At 34.8% G+C, this 22,366-nt stretch overlaps 5 protein-coding genes across 7 annotated transcripts; 4 read left to right on the top strand and 1 right to left on the bottom strand.

Annotated features, from left to right (window-relative positions):
* Positions 1–839: 839 nt before the first annotated feature.
* LOC108849957 (glutamate receptor 2.1-like) lies at positions 840–3,983 on the top strand. The gene is given in 5 exon segments (XM_057010086.1): positions 840–1,104; positions 1,170–2,482; positions 2,709–3,021; positions 3,087–3,493; positions 3,570–3,983. Coding segments are annotated over 5 exon segments (2,712 nt in total).
* A 322-nt stretch (positions 3,984–4,305) lies between these two features.
* On the top strand, positions 4,306–6,420 carry LOC108853147 (B3 domain-containing protein REM5-like). 2 transcript variants are annotated; one of them, XM_018626600.2, is made up of 6 exons: positions 4,306–4,600; positions 4,683–4,983; positions 5,072–5,148; positions 5,367–5,621; positions 5,706–6,006; positions 6,100–6,420. In XM_018626600.2, exons 1-6 carry the CDS (start codon positions 4,523–4,525, stop codon positions 6,120–6,122), a joined length of 1,035 nt encoding a protein of 344 aa, XP_018482102.1. In that variant the 5' UTR covers positions 4,306–4,522; the 3' UTR covers positions 6,123–6,420. The 2 variants fall into 2 exon arrangements, with proteins under 2 accessions (XP_018482102.1, XP_056863228.1); XM_057007248.1 differs by having other exon boundaries at positions 6,082–6,420.
* A 4,411-nt stretch (positions 6,421–10,831) lies between these two features.
* On the top strand, positions 10,832–13,351 carry LOC108849958 (putative B3 domain-containing protein REM4). The gene is made up of 7 exons (XM_018623552.2): positions 10,832–10,908; positions 11,287–11,410; positions 11,524–12,000; positions 12,126–12,479; positions 12,550–12,789; positions 12,877–13,207; positions 13,302–13,351. Exons 1-7 carry the CDS (start codon positions 10,832–10,834, stop codon positions 13,349–13,351), a joined length of 1,653 nt encoding a protein of 550 aa, XP_018479054.1.
* A 4,167-nt stretch (positions 13,352–17,518) lies between these two features.
* LOC108848354 (probable xyloglucan glycosyltransferase 5) lies at positions 17,519–20,463 on the top strand. The gene is made up of 5 exons (XM_018621692.2): positions 17,519–18,560; positions 18,643–18,951; positions 19,043–19,333; positions 19,399–19,512; positions 19,593–20,463. The coding sequence occupies exons 1-5, from the start codon at positions 17,844–17,846 to the stop codon at positions 20,226–20,228; spliced, it is 2,067 nt and encodes a 688-aa protein (XP_018477194.1). The 5' UTR covers positions 17,519–17,843; the 3' UTR covers positions 20,229–20,463.
* A 460-nt stretch (positions 20,464–20,923) lies between these two features.
* Positions 20,924–22,362, bottom strand: LOC108853868 (serine/arginine-rich splicing factor RSZ22). Of its 2 annotated transcripts, none has more exons than XM_018627323.2 (6): positions 22,240–22,362; positions 22,074–22,166; positions 21,897–21,985; positions 21,562–21,799; positions 21,332–21,469; positions 20,924–21,136 (listed from the first exon to the last, which is right to left on the bottom strand). In XM_018627323.2, the coding sequence occupies exons 2-6, from the start codon at positions 22,160–22,162 to the stop codon at positions 21,100–21,102; spliced, it is 591 nt and encodes a 196-aa protein (XP_018482825.1). In that variant the 5' UTR covers positions 22,163–22,166; positions 22,240–22,362; the 3' UTR covers positions 20,924–21,099. The 2 variants fall into 2 exon arrangements, with proteins under 2 accessions (XP_018482825.1, XP_018482824.1); XM_018627322.2 differs by having other exon boundaries at positions 21,562–21,838; positions 21,909–21,985.
* Between the last annotated feature and the right edge of the window lie 4 nt (positions 22,363–22,366).

The following is a 22,366-nucleotide window of genomic DNA, read 5'->3' as shown; positions in this document are numbered from 1 at the left end:
TACCACAGCTGATTAAACACCCTAAGAACAACTGAACATGTTTGCCAAAAAAAAAAAACACACCATAAAACATGAAAACCTTAACATGCAAGCTTGGCTCAGTAAGTTGCAAACTCTGGTTAGTATAAATGGGATAATCCTGGCGTGAAACGGGTATAGACGCTGGTGAAGGATTGATCAAAATATGGAAAAAGAAGATTGGGAAAAGGATGGAAAGATTTTTGTGAAGCTAATTGATGTTTTGAAGATAGGCCAACCTTTTATGTTGGAGTTGGTTTGGGGGAAATAAAACAAAGTCACAACTCCAGAAAAAAACAAAGGCTTGCAAAAAAAAGCAAATATAACAACAATTAAAATATCATTAGTTTGGAGAGAAACCATCCTCATCATCGTTTCTATACCAGAAATGCCAAAAACATATGTTCTCCAGGCTGTCTAAGACATTCATGTGAGTTATGCATGTGATAAATGAAGCAAGACTTCTTGTTTCTTCTCTTGGATTCTCCCGACAGAGAATGTGCGAAAAAGAGTAAACTGTGATTAAGTGAGAGTCAACTTGTTGCTTATTGTTTAAATATGTATATTGCATAGAACGAAGTCTCTTCCTTAACAACAGTTGACCATTAATCGTTTACTAAATAAGAATATTAAGTAAACAAGTTCCCGTTGATTAGGGTAACTCATGTTGGAGTTTGATACATTTAACAATATAATATATACCATGTCATGACTTTTTCCACACCCCGAATTCTCAAACCAACTCTATCTGCAACAAAAGAGCATATTACCATATAGACCACCAAGTTCATTTCTTTCTCTGCTAGTTCTGACTAAAAATTATGAAGAGAGAACACGACCACCTCGTTCTCAACCTACTCTTCCTTCACATCCTCTTATTGATGCAAGTCGGAGAGGGACAGAATACACCAACAGAGGTTAAAGTGGGAATCGTGGACGATGTAGGAACGACATATTCCAACAGGACCTTGTTCTGTATCAACATGTCTCTTTCTGATTTCTACTCGTCCCATCCACAAACCCGGACAAGGCTTGTAACCACCATTGTTGACTCCCAAAACGATGTTGTTACTGCAGCAGCAGCAGGTAAACAATTCTTGTCTACATTCATATTGTCTCTTCCTAATCATTCATTTGCCTTTTTGTCGCAGCTCTTGATCTGATAACAAACCAGGAAGTGAAAGCGATTATAGGACCATCGACTTCCATGCAGGCGCAGTTCATGATAGAGATAGGACAAAAGTCTCATGTCCCGATTGTATCATACTCCGCAACAAGCCCCTTCCTAACTTCCATCCGTAGTCAATACTTCTTTCGAGCTACCTACGATGATTCATCTGAAGTTCACGCCATAAAAGCCATCATCAAACTCTTTGGATGGAGAGAGGTTGTGCATGTTTACGTCGACAACACCTTCGGGGAAGGTATAATGCCTCATCTCACCGATGCGTTACAAGAGATCAACGTCTGTATACCTTACAGGATCGTAGTCTCTCCAAACGCCACGGGTGATGAGATCTCCGTTCAGCTTCTCCGGATGATGACTCGACCCACTAAAGTGTTTGTTGTCCACACTGAAGATCTACTCGCTTCGAGATTTTTCGTCAGAGCTAAGGAGATTGGTCTGATGAAGCAAGGATATGTCTGGATCCTCACCAACGCCATCACCGATGGTCTTGGCCTCATGAGCGAGACGGAGCTTGATGCAATGCAAGGGGTCTTGGGTGTAAAGACATACGTACCGAGATCCGAAGAGCTTGAAGCATTCAAATCTCGTTGGAAGGAGAATAGCTTCCCACTTTCTTCCCTAAGCGTGTATGGACTGTGGGCTTACGATGCCACCACTGCACTCGCAATTGCCATCGAAGAAGCTGGTACATCAGATTTGACTTTTGTCAAGACAGATCATGATGCCATGAGGAGGAACATGTCTGGCCTTCAAGGTCTAGGTGTGTCTCAATATGGTCCGAAACTTCTCCAGACACTCTCTGGAGTTCGGTTCAAAGGTCTTGCTGGTGATTTCCGATTTATCAACCGAGAACTGCAGCCGTCAGTGTTTGAGATTGTTAACGTGGATGGGCGTGGAGGAAGGACCATATGATACTGGATGAAAGAACATGGTCTGTTGAAGAACGTAGACCACCAAAGACAAGCTACCACTTTCACCACTTGGAAAGATCGACTCAGACCAATCATATGGCCTGGAGACACTACCTTTGTACCCAAAGGATGGGAGATCCCGACAAATGGGAAAAGGCTGAAGATCGGAGTCCCAACTAATAACCATTTCCCGCAGTTAGTGAAAGGTGCAAAGGATCCCATCACCAATTCAACAATATTCAGTGGGTTCTGCATCGACTACTTTGAGGCTGTTATTCAAGCCATGCCCTATGATGTTTCATATGACTTCATTCCTGTACAAGATATGGATTACGAGACTTTGGTCTACCAAGCGTACCTCGGGGTAAAAAGCATACCAAAACTCTTTCCTCTTAGAGCATTGATTAACCCCAATCTCTTATTTGGGGTTTTTAACTTATGATTTAGCATTTTGTTTTACACTTTTCTTATATTTCTTATTTAATAGAAGGTTCTTAGTTTTCTTAGTTAAAATCTAAGAAAATCTAAGAAACGTCTCTTCATGGTCCACTAAGCAAACTGTGTGCTTTGTGTCTTTGTGTCTGGAGCAGAAATACGATGCTGTGGTGGGAGACACAACAATATCGGCAAACAGGTCAAAGTACGTAGAGTTTTCATTGCCGTACACACCATCAGGTGTGGGTTTGGTGGTTCCGGTTAAAGACAATGTCAAAAGAAGCAGTACCATATTCTTGATGCCTTTGACATGGGGACTATGCCTACTCACTCTTTCGTCCTTTTTCATAATCGCCATCGTCGTATGGGTTCTTGAACATAGGGTAAATCCAGAGTTTGATGGGCCTGGAAAATACCAAATCAGCACTGTGCTCTGGTTTTCTTTCTCCATTATGGTCTTTGCGCCGAGTATGTCTTCTTACATTGCTTGCTTACACCAATGCACCTTTTTCACATCTTGTTTGCATGTACAGGAGAAAGAGTGCTTAGCTTCTGGGCGAGGCTCGTGGTTATCATTTGGTACTTCTTAGTACTTTTGCTGACGCAGAGTTACACCGCTAGTTTGGCATCGCTTCTCACATCGCAGCAGCTTCATCCAACTGTGACCAACATAAACAGCTTGCTGGCAAAGGGAGAACGTGTGGGGAATCAACGTAGTTCTTTTATTCTGAAAAGACTCAGAGAATCAGGTTTCTCAGATGCTAATCTCGTGACCTACGGCTCTCCAGAACACTGCGAGGAGCTGCTGGACACAGAATCAACAAAGGGAGGTGTTTCCGCAGTTTTCATGGAACTGCCGTATGTGAGACTCTTTCTCGGACAGCACTGTAACAAGTATAAAATGGTTCAAACACCATTCAAGGTCGATGGATTAGGCTTCGTAAGTAAAACACTCTCTCTCTATAGCAGAGCATTCTTCAAACTCAGTGCTAAGACACATAAGTTTTATTGTGCAGGTATTTCCCATTGGATCCCCTTTAGTAGCTGATGTCTCGAGGGCCATTCTAAAAGTGGAAGAGTCAAACAAGGCAGACCAGCTGGAGAGCGCATGGTTCAAGAAAATAGATGAAAGTTGCTCGGATCCACTCACCAGCCCGGACCCAAATCCATCTGAGTCGTTCAGGAAACTTGGCATCGATAGTTTTTGGGTGTTGTTTCTCACTGCAACCATAGTCTGTGCAACTGCACTTGGGAAATGCGTGTTTCAGTTCTTGAAGGAGAACCCGGATCAGCGAAACCTGAAAGGATTGTGGGAGAAGTTCCTTCAGCCAGACAGAAAGTCATACATAAACCAAGTGACGAAGAAATGTCAATGCTCCATGAATAACCATGAAGAAGCAAACCCAGCAAACAGTGGCAGCCAAAGTTAGCACATCATCATTTACATTTCATGCAATTTCGTTACTTGTTGAAGTAATAAACAGAGACATTTCCTATGATCATGATGATCCTTGTCCACTATGATATACATTACCACGTTCATCAGCGCTGGGAGTAGAATACAAAATACATATATGTTTTGTTTTTATTTTACAAATACTCTAATTAAAAAAAAACTAAATAGGCCGGCCCATTAGAATACATAAACCGAACCAAACCCTTAACTAACTTCCCGGTAGGAACCATTAGAATACATAAAACATACAAAAACCGGTGTTGATAATGCTCTAAACTGAATCTAGCTATAGGCATTATCATTTGTAATGATTTGAATATACAGCTTACAATTAATATTTATCTTTAGTTTAGGAAATTGTGTAAGAACTTTAAGTCTTCTCAGTTCATTTATTGTGAGAAAGAAGAAAATGAACCGGTGAAATATGAAGAGGCAACAATAATGAACTTTCTTTGTACATCTTGTAACTTCCTACTTCCTAGAAAACTTTTGGGTTTGTTTAAGTGATCTGAAATGGTGAAGGCATCACTCTTCTCTCCGGCAACCCCACACTTCTTCCAGCCGTTTCTTCTCGGTTCCAAGAGTCATCTGGTATGAATTTCTCCGTCTATTGTCTTTCATCTGTCTCTATGAACGTATAGATTGTCTTATGCATCTGTTTTGTCTACTGCAGAATATTCCTGTGCAGTTCTTCTCCGAACACATTGAAGGAAAACACGAGGGAAAGACAGTAACGTTGAGATCTGATGCATCGGAGAAAACATGGAAAGTGAAGATGGAAGGCCAAAGACTCACTCATGGTTGGAAGGAGTTCGTTGAGGCACATGTTCTTGGAGTCGGTGACTTTGTCGTTTTTAGACACGAACGAGACATGTTGTTCCATGTCACTGCTTTAGGACCCAACTGCTGTGAGATCCGATACACACTGTCTGGTAGTCGTTGCCAAGAAGATGAAGAAGAGAGTGGTGAAATAGGTCTGACTTTGAATCATCGGTTTCACGTACGTACATAGGTTTTGCTGAGATTCTTTCTATACTTGAAACGTTTCATTTTCTGATTCAGACAAGGAAGTTGAGAAGAATCTCACAAAGTTTGTGAAGTTAACTCCTACATCAGCGAGCTTTGAGACCGGTAGACAGGTGACTTTCACTCTTCTATGTCTAGTTTTCTTGACACATTAATCTGAAGGCTACAGATAATTTAGTAATAATTTATATAATTAAAAAAAATTGGAAGAATACATATATATATATATATATTTTTTTTTGAAACTTTGTGGAGCATAAGTTAATGCTTCACTAGTTTATGTTCAGAACGGGCTCTGTATTTGAGTTTCTAAATTCTGAATCTTTTGCAGCATTTACCAGCAAGTTTCACGAGAGTGAACGGACTCATCAAGCCGGGAAAGATCATTCTTGTGGATAAAAAGGGAGCTGAGTGGGCGATGGAGCTTAAGGTTGAAACAACAAATGGATCTATTATGTACATGTACATTATGAGTCGCAATGGCTGGAGTATATTCTGTCGCGTGAATGAAGTAAGAGCAGGGGAGTCTCTAACTTTGGAGTTGATCAGAGGAGGCGCAAGTCCTATGCTCAAGTTCTGTTCGAAGGTTAGTATGAAAATCAAACAAACTTGCGTGTTAAGTTACGTTTCTTAGGTTTTGCTTAAAAGTTGTGAAACGACTTGTACTCAGATGGAGCAACCACCGTTTGAAGCAGAGGCTAGTGCTCACAAGCGAGCTAAATGGAGTCAGGAAATAAAAGACAAAACAGCTGAAGAAGGAGAACCCTCTCATCGCACTAGGGCATCTAAGGAAACCAATGCCAATCAAGAAAACTTACAGGACAAGCAACCTTGCTCTGTCTCAGATCTATTGATGACTAAGGTGAAACATAGCGTTGTAAGTACTTTAACTAGTATCAGACGGTTTCGTGAAGAGCTCAAGACAAAGGAACAAGAACTGGAAGATACATTGCAGGAAATCAAAAACTTAGGTGAGATGTGTAATTTCACTAATTTGATATATGTTCTTATAGTTTATTTTTTAGCTCTAATCTATTTACTAACAGTTCCATGTTGGCGCACAGAGAGGAGAAGACAAAGGGAATAAAACAACATCCTCAAATAATAACTAAGTTTTAAGGTGGAGCTGAAGATCATTCACTTTTGTAAACTCTGTTTTATTTGAGGTCTTTGTTTCAAGATTGTTTCAGACATTTAGTGCTGGAGAATTAGATTGTAGTAGTTCCTAGTCCATTAGTTTAGGGCTTATTCCCACCGTTTTAGTTCCACTTGTGTCTTCAAAACTCTGATTCAAATGGTGGTTGCTCCTTATGAGTACAAGTCTTTTGTTTAGTAATTTCAACTTAGAGAAGCCCAAAACGTGCATTGCAATTTGCAAATTATGTTGTGTCTCCAGAATTATAGACTCTCCTGCGACTACTCCATCGCTGCACACACACTTTTTCAACACTTACCATCGTTCATTTCAGGTTATGATGACACGATTTGATTTATATCAATAATCTAACATAACTCCACTTCTGATATCCACCTTAAAACTTTACCAGGATCATGTCCTTTCAGGTTATGATGACACGATTTGATTTATATCGATAATTAGTAGACTATGATGACACCATTTTGTTTTTGAACTAAAATCTGTAAGGAGAACATCCATTGCTTTCTTTAATGAAAAAACTGTATTGTCTTGGCGTGTAAAATTATTTGGTTTAGAAGAAAATCCAAAATATATAAATAAAAACTTTAATTTACCTATAAAATACTCCATGTCTTAAAATGATATCTCCTAGACTATATTTGAGAAGTGATTTTGCCACATGTCTTCTTTACAATCATTCTCACAAAAATAATATGACATGACTAATAAAATTGATGACATGTCTTATAGATTAATATGACATGGACAATTTTTGCCACATGTATTCTCTACAATCATTCTCACAAAAATAATATGACATGACTAATAAAATTGATGACATGTTTTATAAATTATATGACATGGACAATTATACTTAATGTTAATTTATATTTTTGGTAAACTTTTTAAAATATGGTAATGACTCATATATTACATTTATTTTCGATTTATATTTTTGCACTTTTTAAAAATATGGTAATAACTCATAAATCATCATTAAAATAAATATATTCAATTATGGCATTTCAAATTTCGAAATATCATTTAAATTAAAAATATTTCAAAAATATATACATATTTTTAGAAAATTACAAAAATTAAATCATAAAATCAAATTAAATCGTAAAATCATTAGTTTCTTATATATCAACAGATTTTATAAATATTTTTTAATTTAATTTTTGAAATTATGAAATTTTCATCCCCTAGACTATATTTGAGAAGTGATTTTGCCACATGTCTTCTACAATCATTTTCACAAAAATAATATGACATGGCTACTAAAATTGATGACATGTCTTATAGATTAATATGACATGGACATGTATTATAGATTAATATGACATGGACAATTATATTAATGTAATTTATATTTTTGGTAAACTTTTTAAATATTGTAATAACTCATGTATTACATTTATTGTCGATTTATATTTTTGGACTTTTTAAAAATATGGTAATAACTCATAAATCATCATTAAAATAAATATATTCAATTATGGCATTTCAAATTTTGAAATATCATTAAATTAAAAATATTTCAAAAATATATACATATTTTTAGAAAATTATAAAAATTAATCATAAAATCAATTTAAATCGTAAAATCATTAGTTTCTTATATATATATATATATATATATATATATATATATATCTACAGATTTTATAAATATTGTTTAATTTTAATTTTTGACAATTATGCAATTTTAAATATTTAATTAAAATAAATAGATTTAAAATCTACCTAAGATTATAATTTAATATATACATGCACATTCTTAAATATATTTCAAAAATAAACAAAATTGTTTTATCTTAATTTTAATGTTCAGTTAAATCAATTTAAATAAAATATTAATAAGAAAAAGAAAATTTATAATATTAATAAAAATAAATATAATTTATATTTATCTGTTAGAAAATATTTTAATTGTTTTACTGCACATGGTGCAGGAAAACACCTAGTAACTAATTATAAAACACACAATAAATATAATTATTTAAATATTTTTAGTTCATATTATTATAAGATACTAGATAATAATCCGCGCCTTGCGCGGAGTAATTTTTTTTAAGTATGACGCATTTATAAATACTATAAAACAATATTTATTTTGTTATCAGTAACTTTTTTCACGTTTGATTAAAGACATACGTGTATCATTTGTTCGGTTTACTTCTGTTCATTTTGAATCTTTGCGGATTTGGTTCGATTCAGTTTGTATCTTTGCGGGTTCAGTTTGGTTCTCGTAACCCATTTATATTTTTAAAACCAAAGTTCATTTATGCTTTTAATTTCACAAATCTAAAAATAAAAATAATAGATAACATATAAATTTGAATAATGTATGCCAAATACTTAAACTTAACATAAAAATTAGTTAAGCTTAATTATTTGGATAGAATATCAATAAATATTTTAAATATTTTAAGTATTTTGAGTATCGTTTAGCTATTTTAAATATGTATTTATCTATATATATTCCAAGTATTTTTGGACAACTTAAAACATCTATATATTTTGTATATTCTTTTAGATATTAAATTTAAAAATAATTAATATATTTAAGATATAAATCTCGTTGAATTTGGACAATTCCGATTCTCTATATACCAAAATCTTGAATATGTTCGGATATCTAACTAATTTGGTAAAAATTCAGTATTACTTTTCAGATTGGATTTGGTTCGGTTCTTTGGATTCAGATTTTGCCCAAACCTATATTTTTTATTGTAACAAAATTTTAAATTAAAGTGATAATGGTCATATTTATATTAGGTATGCAACCATTTTTAAACCGGAACACGTTCTACTATGTACCTGACCATTTAATTAATTATTAAAAATCACTCTAGGTCATTTAAGGAAAAGATGGGTTGGACTAAAAAATGTTACTATTTCAGATTATCAAAATCAACACTTCAAATTATCTTTTGTCAGTGTTGTGACGAAGAGAAAGGAGGTTAGGGTTTAGGAAATAATTTTTTTTGTGCAATATATATTTTCGCTAGATGAGTTCAGTAGCATATAACTAAATCATCGATGTATCGATCTCTTGTGATTTTCTGAAAAAAAAATATTAATTAATAAGATTTTACACTTGCTAAAGTAATTAATTGTTTCTTAATTATAATATATAGGATTATAATAATCACATAAATAAAAAATACATCTTGTTAGTTACAATATTTTTATGGTAAGTAAATCAAAATAATTATTTTATTTATTTTATATACAATTAAATTTGAATGATGTTGACATAGATATATAATATAATTCAATATAAATATTTATTATCATATGGTTTTATTAACATTCGTATATTTGTTGTAACAAAAAATACCATTAATTTCAAAAGTTTCGATGTGATAGTTTTCAATGCAAATTTCAAAATTAACATATTCATGTTTTTATATTTTATATATTTAATTTAAACTATATATATATTTAATATGAATATATATTAAGTGAGAATTTCATATTCATACAATTTATGATGATTTGTATTTTTATAACAAAAAAAATTCACTGATCACAAAATTTTCAAAGTGAGATTTTCAAACTTTTTGTAATTTATCGTCATTATAAAAAATTTAAAATATAACATATAATAAATCTATCCTTATTATTAGATTGATGTGATTGTTTAATTTCTTTGAATAATCTAAACTAAACAAAATGAGAGAGGATACAAAAATTGTTATCAAATCTTATTATTCATAATAATTAATTGTCATATATATGTTAATTAATATTAGGTAATTCTGTAACTTTTATTTAAGAAAATTTAATAATTAGTTTAATAAAGTATAATATATATTTAAATAGACCAATTTTTTAAGGATTATAAAAATTATTTTGGGTTATGATATGTGACTATAAAATGTTGCAATGGTCCACAATTAAATATATAGGAGATACGGACCTGTTACTATTTAATACATATACAAACAAAGTTAATAATAAGAATAACAACTGTAAAATACAATATTAACTTACGACAAATAAAGGAAAATGTGTATACTAATAAAAGAGTCCATTTGATGCTTTAGTAATCAATGTATATATGTTTCTTAATGTTTATGGTCCGTAGACATATATAAGCATGAAGTAACACGTCCAACGTAAATATGTTTTAGTCCAACTTAAATATCTTTCATTTTTATACGTAATATAGCTATTCATGTTTCATGTTTACACTGCAATCCTTCTCTCCGACTTAGATATGCTTGGCCAAATAAATCAACATTTGTTTGTGATGTTTAAACATCAAATCTCATGAGAAGAACATGTTTATAAAAAGTATCTGTATTATGTCTTTGCGTTGTGAATTATCATAAACATAATCTCAAATGTTTTGATATAGAACACTCTTAAGTATTAACTAATCATCTTTATTTTTTGTTTGTATTATAATCTTTGTATAGCACGTGAAACGTTTGTAGTACGAAATATTATATTTGAGTTTTTTTCTTTGCAGGTTAAGTGATCACTAACAGAAATCTAAAATGATATCTTGCAAAAAAACAAAGACATGTCCATTAATGTTAAAACTCTGTTACTGATATGTGAGCTTTGTCTTTCCAGGTTGAATGATCAGAAACAAAATCTTATAATCTCATAATTTTTTTAAGATATCGTGTATTATGTTAGCGATGCGTGTTAGTATTGATAAAAACACTCCGGTTGTATATCAGGAAAGTGTTATTCGTAGAGTTGCAATTTTAGGAAAGTAAAGGACAATTAATTTCTAGAATTTTTTGAGAGGCCTTCTGCAATCGACACGTCAGATTGTTAATGTAAACGCATTAAATCAAATGCTTCTCTTTTAATATATAAGGGATTGGAAATTCTTTTTGAAATGGATGGAGTATTATTTTGATTTCAATTGATATGGTAGTTTTACTTCTTTTACTTTAAGGCCTACGTTTGAAACAGCATGCCGTTCAGTGTTTCCGAAATTTAACTGCAAGGCGTTTGTTAAAGAATGATTAAGAAAATATCTCCGTCATTAATTAATAATCTGTTACAGTAAATAACGGAAATTACGACTTCGTAAAAAGAAAATAATAAATGAACTTTCAATTCTGTAGTAACGTAAAACCACTAGTATAACGCCTAGGAAGAGGAAATCCTTAGAGAGAGATTGTTCAACAACGGTGGATCCAGTTATGGCTTCCTCAACGAAGAAACCAATCTTCATCATAGATCTGTCTGGACAAAAGTCAAACCCAGTACCTTCTCTTTCTATCTCTGTTGTTACCGTTTAACATATGGTTTTTGTCTTCCCTTATTGTTGTTGTTTTTTTTTGCTAAAATTTGATTATTGCTGTTGTGGTTGTTGCAGGTGATTCCTGATTCGTTTGTTTTGAATCACTTAAAGGGTAACATTCAGTCTACAAAACTGAAACTTACTTCGGACGCTTCGGACAGAACATGGGAGGTTGAGTTGGACGGTCAGAGATTCACCCGCGGATGGAAACATTTCTCTGATCACCACTATATATTAAACGACGACGTTTTGAGTTTCAGGCGCGACGGGGACATGGTCTTTCACGTTACACCCTTCGGACGCAGTTTCTCTCAGCAGATTCAGTTCATCTCGTCTACCTCTGAAGCTGAAAATGATGGTTCCGATGATGATGATGAACACAATATCTTTGATGATGATGTTTACGATGATGATGATGCAACCTCGGAAGAGAAACTGTATCCAAATAAAACATCGTTGAAGAAGAGAGCAAGAACAGAAACAGAGTCTTCATCAGAAAACACTTATCTTGTTGCGCACGTCACACCTTCAAACCTAAGTCGAAACCATATGGTTAATACTTACACTTGAAATTTTTCAATATAGTTATTCTCATTGTATGTTTCAAAAAAAAAAAAAAGGTTATTCTCATTGTATTATTTTGGTACGTACTTATTTATCAAGTCTTTATGCTGCAGTATCTTCCAAGCAAATTTGCGAGGTCGAATGGTCTGAACAACAGACAGTGTGAGATCGATCTAAGGAACGAACATGGAAAGTCTTGGACTCTGGATCTTAGACACAACAAAACAACTGGTCAATCATTTGTCCGTAATGGTTGGACAAGTTTCTGCAAATTAAATGGTATCAAAGCTGAATCTTTCTGTAGATTCAAACTTGTCCAAAACGGAACAAAACCTGCGCTACAGTTGTGTCCCAACACTGAAGTTGGTGAGATTGAATCCGAGGACTGCTCAGACCCTGCTTCAATGAATCAGAACAGGACTGTGGCATTACAACTTAAACCTTACATGTTTAAGTCAGGTCGACTTGTAAGTTCCAACAGTCTTTTTTTTTTCTTTTGGTCATTGTCTCAAATGGGTTTAATTTTGTTAAATAAAGCGAGTACCTGCACCATTCGGAAGAGCTAATGGGATCAAGGAAGTGGGAAATATAACTATAGTGAACAAAGATGGCGTGGAGTGGAAGTTACATCTATGTCACATGAAGGGAAGTGAGCTATTCTACATTAGAGGTTTAAGAGATTGCTTTGTAGCCAATGGCATAAAGAAAGTTGGGGATTCCTTCACACTAGAGGCTATCAGAGGAGGAGCTAATCCTATTCTCAAGATCAGCTCCAAGGTTAACACCAATTCATTTTCATTCCATGTTCTTAATTTTTGTTTTGGAGAAATCTCTATGCTAAAAAGAATCGTGTTTTAAATAAAGGAAGCATCATTTGATGGCTCTAAGACTCCACAGCCAAGGATGATTCAGGTGTCACGAGCTGAAGAAGAAAAGGAAACTGGAGTTCAAAAGAAAGCTAGAGTTTCTGCAGAAGGAGAACCATCTCACCGCACTAGGGCATCAAAGAGATCAAGTGCTGCTCCAAAAACCTTGCAGGGCAAGCAACCTCTTCAACCCTGCTCAATCTCTGATCAGGTAACAAAGGTGAAGCAGAGTGTTGTGGATGCTTTAACCGATGTAAGACAGTTTCGGTCAGAGCTCGAGATAAAGGAACGTAATCTAGAAGCTGCGCTGCTGGAAATTGATGTGTTAGGTATGATCTAAGCAACCCATGAACAATGTCTTTATATTTATCTTCTTGCTTCGGGCTCTTTTTTTGTTGACAAATGTAACGTTGGAACAAGCAGGGGAAAAGATAATGGGAATCAGCAAACTCTTCAACATCAATCAAGTCTAAAGCCTGAGAGGATCAGAAAAGTTTGGAGGGACAATCAGAAAATGAACAATGGGCTTCTGATGGTAACGTTTAGAAATTCACATGATGACATGAAACATCTATTTCTCTTGCGCTTCTATTTTGAGATTTTTGTTTAGTCATAATTAACAGTTTTAAGTTAACAAAGAAAGGACTGAATGAAAATTTTCTGGTTATTCTTCAAAATTATATCTTTCACTAAAAGGCCGAAGCAAATAACTTTAGCAAGAACAAGAACACACATCACATGATTAGGCTCCATATAATTTGGAAATGAAACTTCTTACAATGACGACAATGACTATATATAAAATAGAAACACTTTTTGGAAAAAAATATAACATTGGAAGTAGAAATATTACGCAAGAATAAAATTAATTTTATTTATTTTAAGACTTTTTCTTGGGTTCACCCCCTAAGATGAACCTTTAGGTTCACCAATCAATAGAAAGTTGTTATTTTAGATCTAGTATCTTTTAATTAAGTAAACAAAAATAACTTGCCAAATTATATTATGCTTTTAAAATAAACAAAAAAGATTAAATAAATAAAAATAACAATAGTTCTCAATAAAGATTATTTTAAAAAATATTTATTTATAAGATTTGGAGTTTAGTGTTTAAGATTTATAGTTTAGAATTTATCCAAATGTTTGGTGTTTTTTCAAGGGTTAGGGTTTACCCAAGGGTTTAGGGTTTAGGATTAGAGTTTAGTGTTTTGTTGACAACATGTTTAGTGTTTTTCCAAGGGTTTATGGTTTATCCAAAGGTTTAAGGTTTATGATTAGAGTTTAGGGTTTAGTATTAGAGTTTAGGGTTTAGTGTTTTGTTGACAACATTAATTTTTTTAATTCGTTTTTATATACTATTTTTATTTATTTTTAAATTTTATTTTGAAAAATAAAATAATTTGACAAATTATTTGTTTCCTTAATTAAAAGATATTGAATCTAAAATGACAAGTTTCTATTGGTAAAGTTTCATCCTAAGGGTGAACCCAAGAATAACTCTTATTTTAATGGTTAAAGACACACTTACCATAAATATGTTTTTACAATTACTCCAACATAAAAACTAATTAATACTATCATTACAATTTTTTTGCAGTGATTATATCTGCTAAAATATTGCAAATATTTCCTCTTCTACAATTTGTGGGTTGTCAATGCATTTCTTTAGATTTTTGGATGGTTTAGCCGGTCTTTCTCGAAGAATTCTTTTTCCTGAAAGTGTGATGTGCTTCATCAAATCTGTCTTATTGTCTGAATCCAATGTATTTTCTTCTTCTTTCACATTTACTATAGAAACAAACTGGATAGAACCCAAGTCAGGCTCAACGCTTCTACTACCATCCCTTGTGGCTGTAGAAATTTTTTGAGAAGGAGTGACGGATGATAAATTTTGGACAGACTCCGGAGTTGAAGACTCAATACAACTCGTTGATACATATAAATGAAGGAGAGTTACAGATATTTTCAAGTACCGTAGTTAAAGACAGTTTCACTTTGAGTTCAAGACAAAGAAACATAACATTTTTGACACTTTATACAGTGTGTGAAAGTTTCCACAGAAGATAAACAAAATAGATCCAAATAAAGATTTAAATTGATGAAAATCAGCAATTTCATTTTTTTTTCCAACATGTGTAAAGTGGTTTTTTCAGGAAACAAGGTCTATCATGCAGGTATCTTGCCGAAGTACTGAAGTAGCTATTTGCTCTAATATAACCAAAAGTTTCAAACTCTCAATGCCATCCTAAACAAAATGTAGGGTGTTTAAGAGGTGCACAAAAATATAAAAAGGATGTCCAAGAGAATTTAATGTAGGATGTTTTGATGTTTCAAATATAAGATAGTTTATAGTTTTATTAGTTAATTAAATTCTTTTAATTTATATTTTATTAATATTTTAGGTAAAAAGATTTATAAAAGATTTATTTTACTTGAAACATTATATAGAAACCAAAATATAATAGTTTTGAAATATACAACATATTTTCCAAGTAAATAAATTATTTTAATTCCCCCCCAACCAAACAAAAATTGAAACAAACAACAAAATCTCTGGAAAAGACAGCACATAAGTCATTACAGCGACTTCTGTATGTGTCTTTAATTAATTTGTTAGTACTGCTTCAAACCGTTTCGTTTTCATAGTTAATGCATTCAGATCATGACTAATTATTTCGGTATTGAAAACTTATACAATCGTTACACATTTATAGCCCCAACAATATAAGAAATCTAATCAAATAAAATGAAAAAAAATAATCGAATAAATGAATGGTGAATGATTGTATCCACTAATTAAAATTATAATGATATGGTAGGGAGTGTAAACTGTAAAGCACTGTATGTGTAATGAAATAATAACATAGTTCAAAGAATATCATAATTGAAAAGTTCTCATTAATAAATATTCATCAAAACTTAGCCGTTCGTCTTAATATATGCATGTTTAGTGGACCGGGTCTTATCTGAATAAATGTTAAACACACAATGAAGAGAAGAAAAAGATAGTGTAATCACATTCAATAATTTGTGGATTATTGTTCACTCATACCGTAATACTGTATATGAGGAGAGATTTCAAATTAAAATCCATACCAAAACTGTAGTTCATTGATATTTCAAGCAACATATCAAGTTTTCAACTAATGTATTATGGCTATTGATTGTGTATGGATTGTAGATGGTCCAAGCAAAGTCTAATAAACATGTATTACCAACAAATCTTTGTTTTCTAATCCACCCAAATTAATTACACTTAAACATATAATTTAAAAATTCTTGTGATACAAAACGTCAGGTAGCGTATAGTAAAATAAACCTTTAAAATGCAAAAGAATTTAGCACCTTTTCAAAAAAAATAAGAAAAAGCAAAAGAATATCCTTAACTTCTAGAGTTCTTTTAGCCCAAAAAACTTCTAGAGTTCTACATGTGTGAATAGCACCACCGACAAGTAACTCGCGTAGCCTAATAGTTGGTTGAAACTTTCCGATTTTTCAAATTGAAAACAACTGTGATTATCCATCTGCTGAATCGGTGAATCATAGTACTTGTTTTTTTCTTGTCAAAGACATACCACGTACTCTCTCTCTCTCTCACTTGATGTGATGTTTTAGATTATTGCATATAGATTAAGAAAATACATATTTTTATGTAGTTTATCTTGATAACATAAAAATACATTAAATAAAATTAGTTTAACTAATAATAAAAAACTATAGTATTTTATAATTGGTCATAAAATTCAAATCATATTAAATTCTATTTAGATTAATAAAAACATCACTTAAAATAAGACAAAATAAAAATCATAAAACATCATTTAAAGTTGGGAGTAAGTATTTTTTTGTTTTGTCTTACAAAAAACCCCCCATAACTAGCGGCAATATGTTAAAGTTTTCTTGCTAGTATTAGTCAACACTCGACCTCTGTTTTGATGGTTAGTATACTTTATCAAATAATAGTATACAAGAAAATAAACCATCAACTAAAATGTTTCCTTCCTAACTATTTACCACCAATAACATCTTCAAAATCCCTTTCTTATATATGTAGTTGAGCAAGTTCTTTTTTAGAAAGAGTATAGTTGGTTAAGTTTTTTTTCTTTTTTTTGCTAAAATTCAAAAAAAAAAATTTAGTTGGTTAAGTTGCATCTAATTGTTCCAAAGGTTAGTGCATGGACTCGTAATAGTTTAAGGTATTTACAAAATACCCTTTTCATCAAACAGTACACATTAGAAGAAACACATAAAAAGCTTAAAAGTCATCTTGATCATTATAGTCACCCACCATAATGTACTGTCTTCATAACATTCCCGTCAAAATTCTAAATTTGATGACACTTGGTTACTAAAATAAAATACAAATTGAATGGACTCCTAAAAAGGGGTGTATATATGGAAAATGACATGGGGGAGCACATAAAGCGGTGAGAAAAACACACTTGAGTAGTTTTCTCTCACAAATATGAACTTGTCTTCAACAATCCATCAATGTCTCAAAAATTTTCTATAGAGATAACATTAATTGTTTTTTTTTCTTCTTTTCAAAAAATGTAATTTTATTTTCAGAGGGGAGAGGTTTAGTGACATGACAAGTGCTGTTGAAAGTTACATGAGTATGATAAAAGGGGATGAATTTGCATGCTCAAACCCATCAAACACACATGAAAAACTGTTTAAGACAGATCTTGCAAGCTTCACATATACTCTCTTCTCTCTCTCTCTCAAAGCCAAGTATTTAATCTCTCTCTCTTCTCTCTGAGTCACTCCTTCCTCTCACCAACCCATTTCTCTCTCTTCTGTCACTCTCTTAAAAAAGGTCCAAACTTTAAATGAGCATTGAGCTGTGTATGCTTCTCTGTCTGGTTTATATATAAAAATGGGTCTCTAGATTTCCATTTTCTGGGATCTGTGTATCGCTATTCCTTCCACTATCTACTCAAAAGCTCGCTCCTTTCTCGAAAGATGGCTCCAAGGTTGGATTTTTCAGATTGGTGGGCGAAAGACACTAGGAAAGGAGGAGGAGGAGGAACACCAGTTGTTGTCAAAATGGAGAACCCAAACTACTCCGTTGTCGAAATCCAAGGACCAGACTCAGCCTTCAGACCAGTGGACAAGACCCGAGCCCGCAAGAACGCAAAGCAAGTCACTTGGGTTCTGCTTCTCAAAGCTCACAGAGCCGTTGGATGCCTCACTTGGCTCGCCGCTCTCTTCTGGTCTCTCCTCGGCTCCATCAAGAAACGCCTCAGCTTCGCTCACAACCCGCTCGGCTCCGAGAGATTGGGGAGAGACAGGTGGCTTTTCTCTGCCATTAAGCTCTTCTTAGCTGTTTCCTTGGTGGTTCTTGGCTTCGAGATTGTTGCTTACTTCAGAGGATGGCATTATATCCCAACTAGCACACTTGAGATTCAGAGCTTGCTTCATCTTGTCTATGTTGGTTGGTTAGGGTTAAGAGCTGATTATATTGCTCCTCCAATCAAAGCTCTCTCCAAGTTTTGTATTGTTCTGTTCCTTATACAGTCTGTAGACCGTTTGATTCTCTGCTTGGGATGTTTCTGGATCAAGTATAAGAAGATTAAGCCGAGGTTTGATGAGGAACCGTTTCGTGATGATGATGCTGAGGGCTCTGGTTTTGCTTATCCAATGGTTCTTGTTCAGATTCCCATGTGCAATGAGAGAGAGGTACTCATTCATACCAATCTTTGACCTTTTATATCTGTAACTCTCAATGTACTAATGATCTTTGGTGTTGTTCTTGTTTCAGGTGTATGAACAGTCTATATCTGCTGTGTGTCAACTTGACTGGCCTAAAGATAGAATCCTGGTCCAGGTTCTTGATGATTCTAACGATGAAAGCATCCAGCAGTTGATTAAAGCTGAGGTTGCTAAGTGGAGCCAGAAGGGAGTCAACATAATCTACAGGCATCGTTTGGTTAGAACTGGATATAAAGCTGGTAACCTCAAGTCAGCTATGAGCTGTGATTACGTGGAAGCATACGAGTTTGTAGCTATATTTGATGCAGACTTCCAACCTAATCCAGACTTCCTTAAATTAACGGTTCCACATTTCAAAGTAATTAACATCAGTTTCCATTAATCTATCACTGACAGTGTCGAGTGGAGAGAGGTTTCTAACTTGTTGATGATGTGATTGGTGTGTTCAGGAAAACCCGGAGCTAGGTTTGGTTCAAGCTAGGTGGACGTTTGTGAACAAAGACGAGAATTTGTTGACACGTCTTCAGAACATCAATCTTTGTTTCCACTTTGAGGTTGAGCAGCAAGTGAGCGGTGTGTTCTTGAACTTCTTTGGTTTCAATGGAACAGCTGGTGTTTGGAGGATCAAAGCTCTCGAGGAATCTGGTGGCTGGCTTGAAAGAACTACTGTTGAGGATATGGATATAGCAGTCCGTGCTCATCTCCATGGATGGAAGTTCATCTATCTTAACGATGTCAAGGTACTAATACTGCATCAATCATTCCTTAAAAAAGGCTCTGTTCATGTTGCCAACACAATTTACAGGTCCTTTGTGAAGTTCCTGAGTCATATGAAGCATATAAGAAGCAACAACACCGTTGGCATTCAGGACCTATGCAACTTTTTCGCTTGTGTCTTGGTGCAATCTTGACCTCTAAGGTAAGTGTACATTACAACTCTTGTCTCCTTCAAAGATTATAGTTTTGGATCATTGTGTTGAATGTATCCTCTTCTTTCAGATAGCTATATGGAAGAAGGCGAACCTGATACTTCTCTTCTTCCTGCTTAGGAAACTCATACTTCCTTTCTACTCCTTCACATTGTTCTGCATAATCCTTCCACTAACCATGTTTGTACCAGAAGCTGAGCTTCCTGTTTGGGTCATCTGCTACATACCTGTCTTCATGTCTTTCCTCAACCTTCTTCCGTCTCCAAAATCGTTCCCTTTCATCGTCCCTTACCTCTTGTTCGAGAACACAATGTCTGTCACCAAGTTCAACGCAATGGTATCCGGTTTGTTCCAGTTAGGTAGCTCTTACGAGTGGGTTGTCACAAAGAAAGCTGGAAGATCATCAGAGTCGGATCTTTTATCTATCACCGAGAAAGAGACGGTGAACCAGAAAAGCCAGTTGCTTAGAGGGGTTTCAGACAGTGAGCTTTTGGAGATGAACCAGCTTGAAGAACAGAAACAAAAGAAACCCGTCAAGAAAACAAACAAGATATTCCACAAAGAGCTCGCATTAGCCTTTCTGTTGCTCACTGCAGCGGTTAGGAGTCTGTTGGCAGCTCAAGGAGTGCATTTCTACTTTTTGTTGTTCCAAGGTGTCACGTTTCTTCTGGTGGGTCTTGACCTCATAGGCGAGCAGATGAGCTGAGAGAGAGAAAATCCAGAGAAGCTTTATGTTTCAATGGTTATCCTCTGTAATGAGATTGCTGGGAACCATAGTGGTTGGTAGGCATTAATTTATTTTCATGTTTGTTTGTTTGTTTGTTTTGTTATGTTTGTATGATTTTAGGGATAGAGTGTGAGCCAGAGAGATTCATACATGTATACAATATCTGTAAAGTTGGAACATGTTGGCAGTTAAAAGGAGCTTTTGTCTTGAACTAGTACAAGAATCCATGTTAAAATCAAACTGCAGAGACTTTAAGCTCAAACTTTGAGGGAAGAAAACATAACAGAAACTAACTAACGAGAACTAGGTTGTGACTAGAATGAAACTAGCAAGAAAGAGACCACTTAAAGGGTTTGTGGATTCTGATCTTAGGAACCTCTCATCTTACTGTCGGTGAGAGCGAAGAAACGTGGAGCAAACACAAGTGTCGGCAGACAAAAGTGGAACGAGAAGTGTCAAACTGAATGATGTGGAAGTGAAGGATGGGACCGAACTAGGATCATGCTCTTGTCTCTTTTTGCTTTCCTAGGCTTTCATTATTTGTGGTGGTCATGCCAAAACCATGTTCTCGTTTATTTTTTGTTTACGATATTTTTTTCGTCTTACATATGTCACTTAAGAACTTGAAAACGTGGCCAGGTGGTCTATGTTTGGGATCCACGTGAACTTCAATAGAAAAGAGAAAGCATAGGTCTTTATTATCAGAAATTCCAAAACTAAACATTATGTTAATTTACCTAAGGGCAGATACATAACACTACCTACGCAAAATGTAATCCAATCACAGTCCTTAATCTCCAAAAGTAAGTAGTACTTCGTCATCATCTCAGTTTCTCACAGCATAAACCTCTCAGCTCCGGCTTCGGCGTCTATCTTTCAGTCCATTCCTGCAGAAACAAGAACAGAGGTTGAATGAGCCCACATCCACCACAGGGAAAAAGTAACAGGATGAACCAAGATGAATGCTATGTGAACAAAACGCTGATCTCTTCATTCAGCAACAATGATCAAACATCAAGAATTTAATTTTCCACATCAACCATATCATCAACTCAATGTATTATGACTTCAAGAAGTTTTACCCATTAGCATAAGGCAGTTCATCACGCCTTCTGTACGGAGGTGGTGATCTACTGTAGCTGCTGCGACCACGAGCAGGAGGAGGTGAAGGGCTGCGGCGTCTTGGAGGAGGAGGAGATCTTCCACGAGGGCTGTAACTCCTGATACCAAAAAAAAAAAAAAAGACAAGGTCCACTACTACTACATTCAGACAAGCTACAACCAATACAAGGAATCAGTCAGCAGCAGTGACCTGCGTCCGTAACTTGGACTCCTCCTGTATCTAGGACTGCGGCTCCTGCTGCGACGCCTTCCTGTGCCACCACGGTTACGGCATTCACGTGCAAAGTGACCAGGCTCACCACAGTCATAGCACTTCAAATCAGACCCACCACCACGGCCACCACGATCTCCTCCGCGGTCACCACCACGGCCCCCTCCTCCACCACCTCCACGGTTGTGAGACTGTTCCACCCTCCAACCATTCTTGCCTGTCCATTTAAACAGAATGCATGTCGTCAAATTCAAACCTACATGTTGTACACTAAAAAAACATTAGTGTCACTACAGAACAATGCATATCATTACCATCTAACTCACGGATGGCATCACGGGTATCTCTGGGATCCTCGAAGTCTAGAAAAGCGTAGCCAGGTGGTCTACGAGCAACCCAAACACTGCACATCAAAAATCCAACAATTAATATTGCAAAATACATTAAAAGCTCGAAACTCTGTGTAATGAATTGATTGGATCAATGCTTGCCTCTTGATAACTCCATAGATACGGAACTCATCCTCGAGATCACGCTCACTAACTCTTGGGTCCAAATTCCCCACGTACACACGCGACATTTGCCTGTTAATGCCAAAGAGACAGAGTTCATACCTATATTCTAGCAAAAACAGTGAAGAAACTTGGCGTCACATACCTAGGAGGAGAAAAGAGACTCAAGCAGCTCCTAGAGAGGGTTGATTGTAACTAGGTTTTTTGATCTTAGGGTTTGTCAACGCTTTAACTTCTTTACACGGAGAAGGTATAGCCCAAATTTAACTGAT

This window comes from Raphanus sativus, chromosome 4 (assembly GCF_000801105.2).
Source record: "Raphanus sativus cultivar WK10039 chromosome 4, ASM80110v3, whole genome shotgun sequence".
Taxonomy (NCBI): Eukaryota; Viridiplantae; Streptophyta; class Magnoliopsida; order Brassicales; family Brassicaceae; genus Raphanus; species Raphanus sativus.
This window is presented reverse-complemented; position numbering and strand designations above follow the sequence as displayed.

Bases quoted from the DNA above. Each gene is read 5' to 3' on its own strand.
- LOC108853147 (XM_057007248.1), top strand. From the start codon at position 4,523: ATGGTGAAGGCATCACTCTTCTCTCCGGCAACCCCACACTTCTTCCAG. The intron at 4,601-4,682 runs GTATGAATTTCT...TGTCTACTGCAG, and splicing joins TCGGTTCCAAGAGTCATCTG to AATATTCCTGTGCAGTTCTT. The intron at 4,984-5,071 runs GTCTGACTTTGA...TTTCTGATTCAG, and splicing joins AGAAGAGAGTGGTGAAATAG to ACAAGGAAGTTGAGAAGAAT.
- LOC108849958 (XM_018623552.2), top strand. From the start codon at position 10,832: ATGCGTGTTAGTATTGATAAAAACACTCCGGTTGTATATCAGGAAAGT. The intron at 12,001-12,125 runs GTTAATACTTAC...TTTATGCTGCAG, and splicing joins ACCTAAGTCGAAACCATATG to TATCTTCCAAGCAAATTTGC. The intron at 13,208-13,301 runs GTATGATCTAAG...TGGAACAAGCAG, and splicing joins GCTGGAAATTGATGTGTTAG to GGGAAAAGATAATGGGAATC.
- LOC108848354 (XM_018621692.2), top strand. From the start codon at position 17,844: ATGGCTCCAAGGTTGGATTTTTCAGATTGGTGGGCGAAAGACACTAGG. The intron at 18,561-18,642 runs GTACTCATTCAT...TTCTTGTTTCAG, and splicing joins CCATGTGCAATGAGAGAGAG to GTGTATGAACAGTCTATATC. The intron at 19,513-19,592 runs GTAAGTGTACAT...CTCTTCTTTCAG, and splicing joins GTGCAATCTTGACCTCTAAG to ATAGCTATATGGAAGAAGGC.
- LOC108853868 (XM_018627322.2), bottom strand. From the start codon at position 22,162: ATGTCGCGTGTGTACGTGGGGAATTTGGACCCAAGAGTTAGTGAGCGT. The intron at 21,839-21,908 runs GTGAGTTAGATG...TACAACATGTAG, and splicing joins AGATACCCGTGATGCCATCC to GTTTGAATTTGACGACATGC. The intron at 21,137-21,331 runs GTAAAACTTCTT...TTGTTTCTGCAG, and splicing joins GAACTGCCTTATGCTAATGG to GAATGGACTGAAAGATAGAC.